The sequence below is a fragment of the Acanthaster planci genome, linkage group LG02 (assembly GCF_054643075.1).
Source record: "Acanthaster planci isolate LZ-2023a linkage group LG02, COTS_SCS, whole genome shotgun sequence".
NCBI lineage: Eukaryota > Metazoa > Echinodermata > Asteroidea > Valvatida > Acanthasteridae > Acanthaster > Acanthaster planci.
Genome location: NC_141778.1, coordinates 27629073 through 27642214, shown reverse-complemented (window position 1 = coordinate 27642214; position 13142 = coordinate 27629073). Strand labels below are relative to the sequence as shown.

At 41.6% G+C, this 13142-nt stretch overlaps 1 protein-coding gene across 8 annotated transcripts in view; it reads right to left on the bottom strand.

The window, feature by feature from the left end:
- The window catches only part of zfand2b (zinc finger AN1-type containing 2B), a 107016-nt gene that overhangs the window by 75531 nt on the left and 18343 nt on the right, over window positions 1-13142 (bottom strand). For all 8 annotated transcript variants that reach the window (XM_087130528.1, XM_087130520.1, XM_087130514.1 and 5 more), the window contains one exon: window positions 2042-2093. In XM_087130528.1, the coding sequence (XP_086986654.1) occupies window positions 2042-2093 (52 nt within the window). The remainder of the gene's footprint in view (window positions 1-2041; window positions 2094-13142) is intronic.

The following is a 13142-nucleotide window of genomic DNA, read 5'->3' as shown; positions in this document are numbered from 1 at the left end:
GCGATGTCTGGAACGCCCCAACATTTTCGTGAACCAATCAAGGTGCTGATTTTGGAGCCACATCACTTAGCAACAGTACTACAATGTCAGAAATTGTTATATTGGGTGTCTCGGTGAACAGCTTTCGATTTTTTCCTGATTTCTTTAAAAAACTTTTACGTTGATATATATCCAATAACTGCAAAGTAATGTGGACTATTAACGTTAAGGGCGACTATTATAAAGGCTAAAAAAATCAAGAGACTGACCTACAGAAGAAATAAACTGCAAGTAAGAATTGGAATAATCTTGGGCTATCAAAATATTATCAAGGCAGGAAGTGTGGTACCATGAAAAGGCCATTGGTGGAATTCTCACGAATGCATTCATGCCCTCTGTGTCATTACATAAGAGCTCTGGTCGAGATGATTTGAAAATGGCTGGTTTATTGTTTTCATGCACACTTTGCAAAATGAAAAAAAAACCTGATAAATCTTGATTGAAGAATGCCTATTCCTCTCAATAAAATGCACGAATAATGTAACAAAACTTTGGCCATACTGTATTAACCACTTCATGCCGGGGTATTTTTCAATGTTGATGATGCTGGCCCGGCATGAATATCATTTTTTTCGTTTTCAAAATCCCTCAAAAATTCATCTAAGTTGACTCTAAGTTGACAGGTGACCTTCATTGACGCCCGAGTATTTCAGCCAGGCCAGAAGCCTTGTAAACAGAGCCCAGATTGTGCAGTGTTGTATAACTGTCTTTTGTTCACGAACCTGGCTTAGTGCACTGCTGACCTCTTTTCAATAGGGGCCAGATTAGCGTGCAGCGGTGTTGTGTGGCTCATTGCTGCGGTGGAGTACTTTTGTCCCGGTGGTAATCCGCTCGCTCTCAATGCCCCTGGTATACAGTTTCAAAACAAGGTTGGATTATCACCACTTTTGAGAGTGAAAAATGACAGTAATGCCCAGCAGCCTGGTCTTTTGTTCTATCGTTACAGGGCCCTGTTTATATATAACAGGTTTGCCCTTACCCAACGTATATTAATAAGCACTGTATGCTCAGTGCTTGTCCGAGAGCTTGCGAAAAAACCTCAAAAGCTTACTCGGGTGGGACTCGAACCCACGACCTCCTGCTTAGTAGTGCAGATGTCTTAACCACTCGACCACCGAGCTTGCCGGGATCGGCTGGCCGGTCCGAGTCAAATGGAGCAGCGGGTACCGCGAACAATTTTCAAGATGAATTTTTTTTTTGCATTGGGGAGATGCATCGGAAATGGCAGTACAGTCTCTTACAGGTACGTGGGTCACCACTGGTATGCATCGTCTGCTACAATAATTTTTTATGCAAATGACCATAAGTCACTATTGTGCATGCACAAATACACAAACTAAATGCAAGCACAGTCTATGGGGACCAAACATAAATGGCATACATCTTCTCTTAAATAATTTCAACCCATAAGAAAATCGTAACATTAAAACGATGTGACTTTAAATGTTTACTCACTTTCCCATATGGCCACCTTCTTCTCAGAAAATAATTTTCTTGTTTTTTTGCATCTTTGAAAAGTTCCCCTTCAAAACCTGATGCTTAGAAATGCAAATCCGCGAAAATGAATGCGATTTCAATTTGGTCACCTGAGAGAGGGCAGCCCTAAGTTTTTGTCTTTCACTATCTGTCTTCCACCTGGAGATATTTCCAAGAAACTAATAAATACAGGTGGCAGTTGGTTCTAGGGGGTGCACTACTCTCCCCCCCCCATGGACAAGTTGAAAATAAAGCCCAAGCCTTCCTCTTTTGCTTACCAATCTGTTCATCATTATTTTCTGGGCATGTACATGGATAAATCTGTTGAAGGTTGGCTATTAACAGTAGTGGTTTACCAAAGCTCGAAAGGGATAGTACACCTGAAATATCCAAGTGAACCCCAACCACAAGATCAACTTTCAACCACTCTCATTACATCAGCAATGTATAGTACATGTATACAGTGCAAGACAAACAAGCAATTCAATTTAATTGAAATTGCCAGCACTCAGGCTGTGAATTTTACCTTTTTGTATGCAGCATCACACTGGTGCTTGGAATACTGAATATGATCTTTGCTGAAAACAAAAGAAAAAGAAAATGGATTAGAGCCTTTGGATATTGAACAATATACAGTGTATGCCTTGTTACTTTTAGAAACTCTCCTCATGGAAGATAACATAATTACACTCATCTCTCATTAATACAAGGACCTGGGGACCTAATGATCTCATATTATCTGGAACCTCGTCCTAGGGGAAAAGGATTTTCCCACTCGTGTTGTTTATCAATTGCCCTGTTATTGAAGGGCAATTATTTTGCTTTAAAGGGGACGGGCCGTGCTGGGAAAATTTCTTGTAAAACATGCATCAACTCATAAAACAAACATAACAAGAAAACACATGTGCATAATTTCAAAATGCACGGAAATATGTTACAAATTATAGTTTTCACGACCCTATTTCACTCCGTTCTCGGAGCAAAACCTAAACAGCAGCTGTTAGGTGCAGAAAGTTGTCTGAAGAAATTCCCTGGAATCGTGACGTCATAGGACGGAGTCCTTTATCCAGCGACTGTTTACTATCACACAGCGATGCATCGACATGTACGTAATGTAGTAGTGTTAGTGTGTGCCATCATGTCGGACTCAAGCGACAATAATTCCAGCCTTGACTGCTTTTTTTGATCATGGCGATCAGTTATGTTTGTCTTATTCATTTGACGAAGAAAGCAACATTGAAGTAGCTGAGTTTGAACCAGCATGCACACTCATGAAGAGATTTTGCAACTCTAGGCTGTTGCCCATTGGCATGGCGGTGACACGGAGGATTGACAACAAAACACTGACTGGTCATGATCATTTCCTGCACTATTATAAAAATTTGTCTTTCTTAAAACAAGTAATTGTCCCACCATAGGCTATTCAATGGCAGTATAGTAGAAGTAGTTTTTGTCCATGGTTATAGGCTAGCCTACTTTGTCAAAGTTGGTGTTCCATTCTGACAATTTTGTTTCACCGTGCACTATAAGTCACTTGCATGCTTGGCATCAACGCGTTGCATGATGACCGTGTGGCATTAATTGCACCGGAAAATTGTCCATGTGCGGCAGTACAATATAGTCCCACAGTACACTTTGTACATGTATGGGTGCATGTGTCAATACTGGTACATGGGAAAAATTCACAGGCATTTTGAAATTTTGAGTCCTCATAAAAATCTGATTGTGTGTTATCACAAATTTCAATCTAACCCACAAACGCTGGTGTGAAAAGTCGCTTTGGAATCTACAAACACTGCTGTCCGGGGAATTGTTTTATTCGTGACAACAGCAACCGATAACACAGTTTATCGGCATTATTTCACAATTCAGGATAAAAATTATTACCAGGTATGGGGCGATGCAAAACAAAATGAATGTGCCAAGTCTAATTACAATGAATTATAGTGTAGTTGTCCAATACCTGTAGCTCAGCCCCATGTTAAGAGAAGGGCATAGGAAACAAGACCAAATGTGGTTGACTTGACAGGTACGAGTTACGTACCCGACTACGCGCCAGAGCAGAGAACATTATTCTTGTGCAGACAGATGAACTTTCTCGCTGGAACTACATGTATGCATTCTGGTCTGGAAAGTCGAGTTTGTCCAATGACGTCACATTTTTGCCAAGATTTGTCCGCTGCCTTCATTCACCGATTTTGATAAGTTTTTGCAAAGAGCCCAGGCAGAGACCCAAAAAAGGACACAAAAAATGCCAATATTTGTTGATTTAATGACATAAAAGAGGGGTTTAATCCTACATATTGTATTAAACATGATTGAAAACTATCATATAACATCAATTTAACACTACATGGCCCATCCCCTTTAAAAACATTTCGAACCTGTTCTTTATGAAAGTGTGATATACATGTAGATTTAATACAGAGTTGTAATAAAACATAGCAGTTAGAAAAACAAACCGGAAATTTAATAAATGCAACAACGGGGCAAGCAGAGTCATCACCAGTCATTGTCAAAGCGAAACCTGCACGGCGCAGTTGCTGTCGTGAGAGAATGCAAGTTAATGTAAGTACATTGACATTTTAGTTGGTAACCGACTAAAGAGATGCGATTTTATAAGTATGAAGTGAAAGAAACCAGTAAATTTTGGTGCAGACAACAGAGGGCGTAGGTCAGGGCCTGGGTAATATGTTCTTGTTGGGAAAATGAAGGTTTTCGAAAATTTGACTTCTAAAAGGATATTTACTGGAAACAGAAGAATGGATTTCAATGACAAATAAATTTTACACGTTAGTTTATACATGTAAGTTGAGCAGGGGCTTTTTTCTGTCCTCTTTTTCATGTATTGGTGGGGAGTTTGTAATGAAAGAAACCTTTTGATCATTCTGGAATCTAAAATGCCTCAAAACCGCAGTGGTGGCTTGGCACACATTATCATCTCACCTAGTGCAACAGCATCTGTTTTGAACAGGTCCCTTGACTGACGAGTTTGTTTTCAAAATGCTCATGCTAAATAGAGAAATAACAAAACATCTGCATTCGAGTGAACCAGCAAAAGCGCTCGTCTTAACTGAAATCTTGTATTACCTAAGCTCATATCAAAGATTTTTTTCCTCATAGGAATGTAGACACTTTAGTCGGGACTGGCAAAATATGCTCGTCTTCAGAAAAATCTTGTCTTATCCGAGCTTGTATTACCGCAAGTTGACTGCATTGGCACAGAACATCTGGAAGTGTACAAAGGACTGGACAGAGAGAGTCACATATTGACCAAATCATGTCCAAAACTGTTACAGGAAATTACAAGTCAGTTGTGATTGCAGTTACATGCATGATATACAATATACATGTAACTACAAAGTAATTAAAACTAAAGAATAGCAGAACTTTTATATAGTGCATTACATATGCAAATGCAGAAAATCTCAAAGCGCTTTACAGAATAAAACAGCAGGAAGTATGATTCCATAAATATCATACAATTAACAAATTAAAAATACAAGATGTACCACAAATTCATAAGGTTAAAAAAACTATATTAAAGCACAGATGAGTACAGCAAACTGAGAATGATAAAACATAAAGAGTTACTCTAAACAAAGAGGATTAAAGATTAAAATCACTCATAGACCTGTCAATAAAAACATGTTTTAAGGGCTGCCTTAAAAGTGGACAGTATCAGAGAATTGCAAAATATGGTACATGTAGTTAATTCCACAAGCAATGTGCTGATGCAGAAAAGGCACGGCTGCCACAGTGATCCAGATTATATCAAGGCTGGACTAGGCATATTTGGACTGATGAACATGCATGTGACTATATTATTTTGTAAAACCATCAACAAATCTGATAGGTGTTTCATCACTTAAGATCTTGTAAACAAAAGGTAAAATCTTAAAGTCAATATACTGAGCGACAGGAATCAAATGAAAACAGCAGAGAATGGCAATGATGTGCTTATGTTTTCTAGTTTGAGTAACAATACGAGCAGCCGACTTTATAACAATTGTAATCGGTGAATGATAATTATCAGGAAGACAATAAAAAGGACCATTGCAATAGTTTACCTGTGATATAATAAAAGCATGAATAAGATGTTCAGTAGAGGTGGGATCCAAACTAATTCAAAGTTTGCTAACGTGATGTTAAGTGAAGTATCCTACTTGACATTTCCTTGAAACATGGGGAGCCATGTTACAATTCTGATCAAAGACAACATCGAGATTCAAACTGTAGCAGGAATAATCTTGTTCCCTCAAACATACAAACTTGACAAAGGATCACATTTACGGAAATGAGATTGAAAATTAATCACCTCAGTTTTTACATCATTTAAAAGAAGCTTGTTCAAAATCATTCAATGCTTAATTTCTCCAACACATCAACACGTTTCTAGATGAGTTTTTGAATCACTTGCGTTCTTGCAAGTGAGATAGAGCTGTGTGTCATTAACATATGACATAAAATTAATGTTATGCCTTTTAAACGTACATGTACATGTACCATCCAATGGTGTAAGATAAAGTATAAATAAAAAAGGTCCAGGAATACTTCCCTGTGGTACACCACATGACCACAAAGTAAGCTCCAACTTGGCAAACCCAATGTAAACCCTTTGTGTTAGACCAACCAAATAAGAATTGAACCACTGTAACACAAGCTCCTTTATCCCATATCCATTTTCCAGTCAATAAAATAAAACAGAGTGATCAACAGTATTGAAAGCATCTGAATACTTCACAGTGATTGTCCACTGAAATTAAAATTTTGTTATGAACTTTCACCAAAGTAGACTCAATGCTGTGATATTGATGAGAAGCCAATTGAAATTTTGATAGCAATGAGAATTCTTCCATATACGCCTGAAGCGTATCTATCAGCAACTATCTTTTCATTTACTTTACTGACAAAAGGAAAGTTAGACACAGGTTTATAACTATGCAACTCACATGTGTCCAAGTCAGATTTTTTTTAGTATGGAATGAATAATGGCAGTTTTCAGTGCTGACGGAAAAACTCTTGAGGTAAGCAATTTACATGTACATGTATGTGCATTTACAATTGCTAACAAATAATCTGACAAACAAGCTATAAACAGATTTCAAAAGATGCGTTGGGACTGGATCCAAAGCACAATTTAGAATTCATTGAATCTATGAGTTTTCTACTGAGCATGTTATTACCAAATCTAAAGTATACCTCTTCTCATGCATGGGGCCTTGAATAAGATGCGTAAGACCAAAAGAATCCATAAGTACAAATTATTGTTAAAACAAAAAGTAAAATTGTTTCACATTTTTCCATGATGAATCCTCCATGTGAAAGTTAAATCACCTAAAATAATTAAGTGCCCCAGCCTAAAGATGCTTGTTTCCAACAAAGATCTAACTCCCTCATGAAATCACGGATGGTAGTGCCATTCTTCTTGCAGGGGCCGATACACAGCAATAATATGAATACAGTTTGATGAATTCCTAACATCAAGATCCATCTTCTCAAATGAGTTATATAATGGGATTTTATTTCTCATAATAAGATTCAAGCACATGGTGGCAATGACTCCACTTCCTCTATGGCAACGCTGAGGATAACTATACAAATCATATCCAGTCAACACAGAATGGCACTGATTGACAACACGCTGTTCAATTTGGATTTATTCAGTCAAGTTTCAGTTACTGCAAACATATCTGTATGACTTTCAAAAATTGATGCACTGGCCGTTGAAAGTTTGTTGCTGATGGATCCACAGAGCAAATAACAAACACCACTGATTTTTGTACAACAAAACCCTCTTGCCAACTGTCAGATTATCCTTATTCACACCTAAGCCTTGGTTATGATGCAAGACATGGGATGCTGTTAATATAGGATTCAAACAGCTCTGATCCTTTTGGCCAAATAAGTTCAGTCCATTTAACTGGATAAACTGTCCAATAGGAAAAACAGATTGCTCATACACATTCTTACTCTGCATCCACTTTAATGCCTCAGCAATCTAAATGACTTCAAAAGCATGTGAGAAGACCTATCCATGGTGTATTTTGCGAGGAGTGATAGTGACTGATCCAAAGTGTAAGTAGAGTGGCGCATGCCAATTTGATTCATTTGGTTGCCCGTGACCTCAATTGGAACCTATTTATATGTATGTACAATGGGCGTATCTGGGCCTACGCTGTAGATACTTCATTGAAACCAGTAATATTGAGGGGGCCATTCAATCAAGAGTACACATATTATAGTTGTGCTTCTAACATTCCCCTATGGTGGTTCTGTTTCTCTCCCAAATCTAAGGTAGTTTTCTATTCTGTAAGGAAAATACTCACCTATGATACCCACAAAAGCATTTTCAAAATGCGCATGTGCAAACATACAGCTAAAAATACCACAGACCATGATATCACCCCCCACACACTCCACATCCAAGGCTCATATCTTAGAATTCAATGTGTAGCTCACACCTTATCTGTACTCACGTGGGAAGTACATGTAAGTGGGGGCCACAAGTTGGTTGTTCTGCTGATCACAGGATTGTATGTCGTGAGACGCAGTGGGAATAGATTGGCAACATTTCTCCCACAGGGCCCCTTATGGAAACCTCGGATTATGAGGTGCCAAGGGGTGTGTAGAAATCCCAACGGATGTCTGGGGATGTGGACCAGAGAGAGGCAGTGGTAGGTCTGCGTGACGACAAATTTACCGTGACAGAACTGAAAAAGATAGGAAGACTGCCTGGAAAACATTTTTTGTTCATTCCTGTCTTGGTGCCTGGTAACGTAGTCTCGAACGCCAGTAGGTTTAGACTTGTAGCTGTCATTAGAGATCATCAGGTAAAGCGTGGACTCACTTCCCCGTAGCCTGGGTGGGCCTACCGGTGGTAGCCATAGTAGCTCCAGAAGGCCGTGGCAGAGATTTGGGATTGGGTCTGCACCTGAAGGCGTATTCAACGGGGCAACGATCCAGGACGTTGGCCCAGGAAGTGCTACTGTGTGGATTATGTTTGGATGCCCACGCTGTAGATATGTTGGAGGCTAGCTAGGTCACAGTTGCATGTAACAGCTGCCTGGAAAAGTGGGGCAGTGGCTCATGTTCATTGAGGAGGGTGCTCGAAGGATTCTCACAATACATGTATAATTGAAGATAGACAGGACGAGCATTTATAATATTTATAATTTATAATACAAGGTCATATTTACGATAATTCATTTATTTTTCATAACTGATAACATAAGAATTTCTAAAGTTCAAAGGACCCTGTTATATTAGTGTTCGACTGTGTTCAACAGGGAATTTGCCTGCAAGACGTTCTGTTTGAAGGCCCTAGATAAAGGGAAGGCGACAAGGAGACATTGTCTGGGGCCACTCCAGCCTTACAAGGGGGAGCAGTCCACTAAGGTGAAGAGCCTTCTCCAGGAATGGGAGTCCCGTAGCAAGAGTATCTCAAGACGTGGGGCGGTCACTTGACTGGCACGGGCGTGGTTGGTGTCTTCCTCTGGAAGGGAGGCTGACGGAGGATCTGGAATCTGGAATATGTCATAGGCGGTGAGGGTGCTGATAAAATTGGTGTCATTCTTCAACTAAAGATATGGTGACTTTGCTTTGACTGAAGTAAGGCCTTGCTATAGTCAAGAGCCGAGTGTGCCTGTAGATTAGCAGATAGTTGAGCGGAGGACTGTCAGGCTGGAGAGGACTCAGACACGTGCCAAGCTCTGGCTAGAGACTAGAAAATCTCCATGCATGAACGATCAACCAGGAGTTTTGAAAAAATTGGCGAGGAAGATTCCAGTCATGCTATGTCGTTTAAAAAAGTAGTGGCAGATGTCCTCCCCGGTGAAGCGGCAAACGGCGGGCTGAGCACTTGAATCATGTCTCGCTAAAGAAGACAGAGGCGGCAATCGGATGGAGTGAGGGCACTGATGGAATCAATTTCATTCTTTTTGGAAGACAATGCTGGTTGCCTGGTCAGGGACAGAGCAGTGCCTCATTCCAAGCCATGTGCAGCCCCGTGGGGAGCAGTCTGCTCCCGAGGGAGTACGCTCGGCTGGTATGATTCCAGTGTAGAACCCTGCCTGATGTAACCATGACTCATGAATGGAGAGGGCGGAAGGGTCTGGTCCACCAGAAATGAGTCCTGGGTGGTGGAGGCTGATGGCAGTCTTATGCTAAGGCGGCAAGCGATGGAGGTCGGAACTTCATTGATGAATTGGAAGGCCGACATTCAAGCTGCAGAGGTACGTTCGTGGTGGTCGAGGTATTTGATGATGATGAGAAGCGCTTGCCTTTTCCGGTGGCGGGCGACCAGACAGCAGAGGTGGCAGAAGGGGTCGCAGGAGGCAGAACGCCTAGGGTGCATTCCCGGTCGAAATCAATGGGGAACTGCAGAATTACGGACAGAGGGACCGGTAGAGAAGACGGCTTGATGATGTCTAGTTGAAAGCCTGAGTCACAGATGGACTGCGGTGGCTTGAAGCCGGGCGGCAGGCGGCCCGGCAGCAGAGGTGGCAGACAGGGCTGCAAGAGGCAGAATGCCTGGGTGTGTTCCTGGACAAGGTCAATAGGAATGGGCAGAGGGACCAGGAGAAATGAGATCCAGTGATGCCAATTAAGAGCCCGCACCATGGTGTGCTTGAAGCACCCTGTGGCGGGCGGCCCGGCGGTTGAGGTAGCAGCCAGGGCCGTGGAAACAGTCCCAGTCAAGGTCAACGGGGGTTGCAGAATTCCAGGCAGAGGGACCAGTAAAATGAGGTCTAATGACCTGGTGATATCCAGTTGAAAGCCGACGCTGAATTCAACCAGCTACGGCCTATAATTCACATGTAGGGTAGACACAGTGTAGCTGGAACGAGCCTAGTAATACCAACGGTAAACACCTGCAGGATACACAAACAAGAAAACTGAAGAAAGAACACAAAAATACAAACACAAAAATCTAGGTTACACTTTATTTACAATGGAAGGAAAGGTGATAAAATCGAAACACAACCGTGTAGTGAAAACGGAAACTCGATAAATCGAAGATGCCTCGAAAGACATTCTCTTACGTTACGGCACTGAGAAAAGAAGGACGATCATGGCGGTGAGGCCTGCATTGTGAGAGGTCAGGGTGCACCATGGGTGATCAAATCGTGTCAGCAAATGAATAATACGCGCATGGAAAATTTGCATATGTAGCAACTCTTTGGGTAGGTAGAGCGCTGTAGACATGAATAATTTTCCCTTCCACTTGAACTTTAAGTACTTCCTGTGAGTTTCTGACACTAAGATGGAGTAGTAAGCATCTTTCAAATCAATTGATGCAAAGTAGCAATCTCTTCTCACGAGATAAGCGCAATTGGTGGTATTTGATCTGCTTATTCAGAGGTTTTAAATTTAATATGAGCCTATACATGTAGCTCCTATCCTACTTTTCTCTCATGAAAATATTAGAGATGAACTCCCCAGGTTTGTGTGATGTCTCTTCAATAACCTCTTTTTCTAACAGTACTGCCACCTCAGTGTCAATCACCTCATCTTCCAAATTAGAAAATTTTTATATTATGTGGAAAGGAGACTTGGCGTGGTGCAGAGTCGAATTCAAGGTCAATGCCATTTTTAATTTGCCTAGTATCCAACTTTCTGAAGTTATTTTGTCTAAGTTATCAGCATATAAATGCAAACTAGTCTTGCCCCCTCTGAAATTATTTACTGTATTGGTAACTTGGCAGTCATAAATAGAGAGAATGCTGCTCACATGATGTACATGTAGATGGTCAGTAGAAGATTCCACTTCTTTTCCATGTCCCTTTCTTCCTGAAGGGCTGAGAGTATTTTTCCTGATACGGGCGCTGATCCCTGTGCCCCTGTGACTGGTGCTGGGAATATGGAGGTTGGTAGCCTCTCTTGTGGTGTTGATGGCTGAAAATCTCAGCCTGTAGGCTATGCCATTTTTTGGCCAGCTTACCATTTTCTGTGTGACACTGCCACAGATGTTTTTTGTGTCCTTGAGCTCCTCGACGGTCTTTGTTAAGTCGTCCCCTAAAGAGCAAGTCTGTGGATAGTCTACCACACAGAGGACGGTAGGTGTCCTCTATGGCGGGTTTGAATGCTTCCTTCCTCTGGCTTCTTGAAATGAGGCTATTCGCAACCTCAGCCCTTTGTTCAGTTGAGTCAAAGATGCCGTTGCGTTCAAGGACGCTTTTGTTTTCACTGCCCCCCAAGATTTAGTTCAGTAAAGCAACAATGTCCTTAAGCACCAAGCTTTGTGTCTTTTGTAGGGCCAGGTCCTTGGTTTTTATTTTGACATTTACAGAGTACCAAATCTCCAAGTTGGCTGCAGGCACTACCAGGCTCTTGCAATTGGCTGGTCTAATAATCTGCTTGGCTAACACTTTGATTTTTTCAGAAGCCATTTTTGACAGAAGCCATGGGATTGCTCATAATAGCTGCCAGTTCTGGCTGCATATTGGATCGACTGGTCCCTTTGGTTTCAAAATCAGCCAAGTCATCCACCATTTCTTGGAATTCAGCCAAGTCTGAGTCTGCCTCATGGGCCTGTACATCCAAGTCATTGTTGCATACAGTTATTTATGCCTCTTCTTGGGAATTTAGTTTATCAGTGGAAAGGGCAAGGCTTGGATGATGTACGGGTCTTTTTCCAACCTTCACATCGTCTGTTTTATATAAGGCAAAAAAAAACCTAAACAAATACTCGGCCTCCGGTCAGACCAAAGTTCCAGAATAGACGTGGCAATGCGTTTTTTTTGGGGGGGGGGATGGGGTTGGCTTCAAAGAGCAAAGGCTAGTAGTAGCACATCACACGTCATCCGCCATTGTTGTTGATCAGCTGGCTGCAACTTTGTAACCTACTCATGGTCATCTTCTGTTTGTGTTCGACATCAACATTAAACATTTGTAATGGATCTATCACCTGGTACAAGCTGCCAACGAATTAGTTTGGTTCCTTTAACAAATTCCCCTTCCAACTTATGGACTTGTGGCTGGGAATCAGTCTACTCGCGAACATTCAGGCAGTGCGGAAATAGAGGGTGCTGTTTTGAAAATTTTGAGAAAAAAAACATTGACGTGCATGTTCAAAATCAACGCGCACGCTGACCAGGGACTGACTTTTTTTGGGCCTAACAGGTTTTGTCCTTACCCAATGTATATGTTAATAAACACTGTATGTTCGGTGCTTGTCCGAAAGCTTGTGAAAAAAATTCACAAGCTTACTCAGGTGGGACTCGAACCCACGACCTCCTGCTTACTAGTGCAGACATCATCTGTTATGCTATCCTTGGAGTAAGAAACGTCCTGCATTGAGCGCTTCCTCAAAGTTTGCGACTGTTCACTCACGTTTTGAGAGTGACGGGGCTCCAGCTGCTGCTGCAGGTCTTGCATGAGGTTCATGCTGTTTGCCTCTGTCAGAGTTTTCGATACCAGCAGTGCTTGTGGTCGAAACTATTTGAGTAAAAGTCTTGGCAAATTCACCCATCATGCTCTTCATGACCTTACCCACGGCCACCACTTATCTTTTCTGCAGCCACTCTGACTCCGGTGGAGCTGGCTGTATTCATTGTTCCTCCCGAACTCTTGTTCCGGCACTTTCGATTGCAGCATTTAGTGGGCTCCATTAATGCGGGTAACGC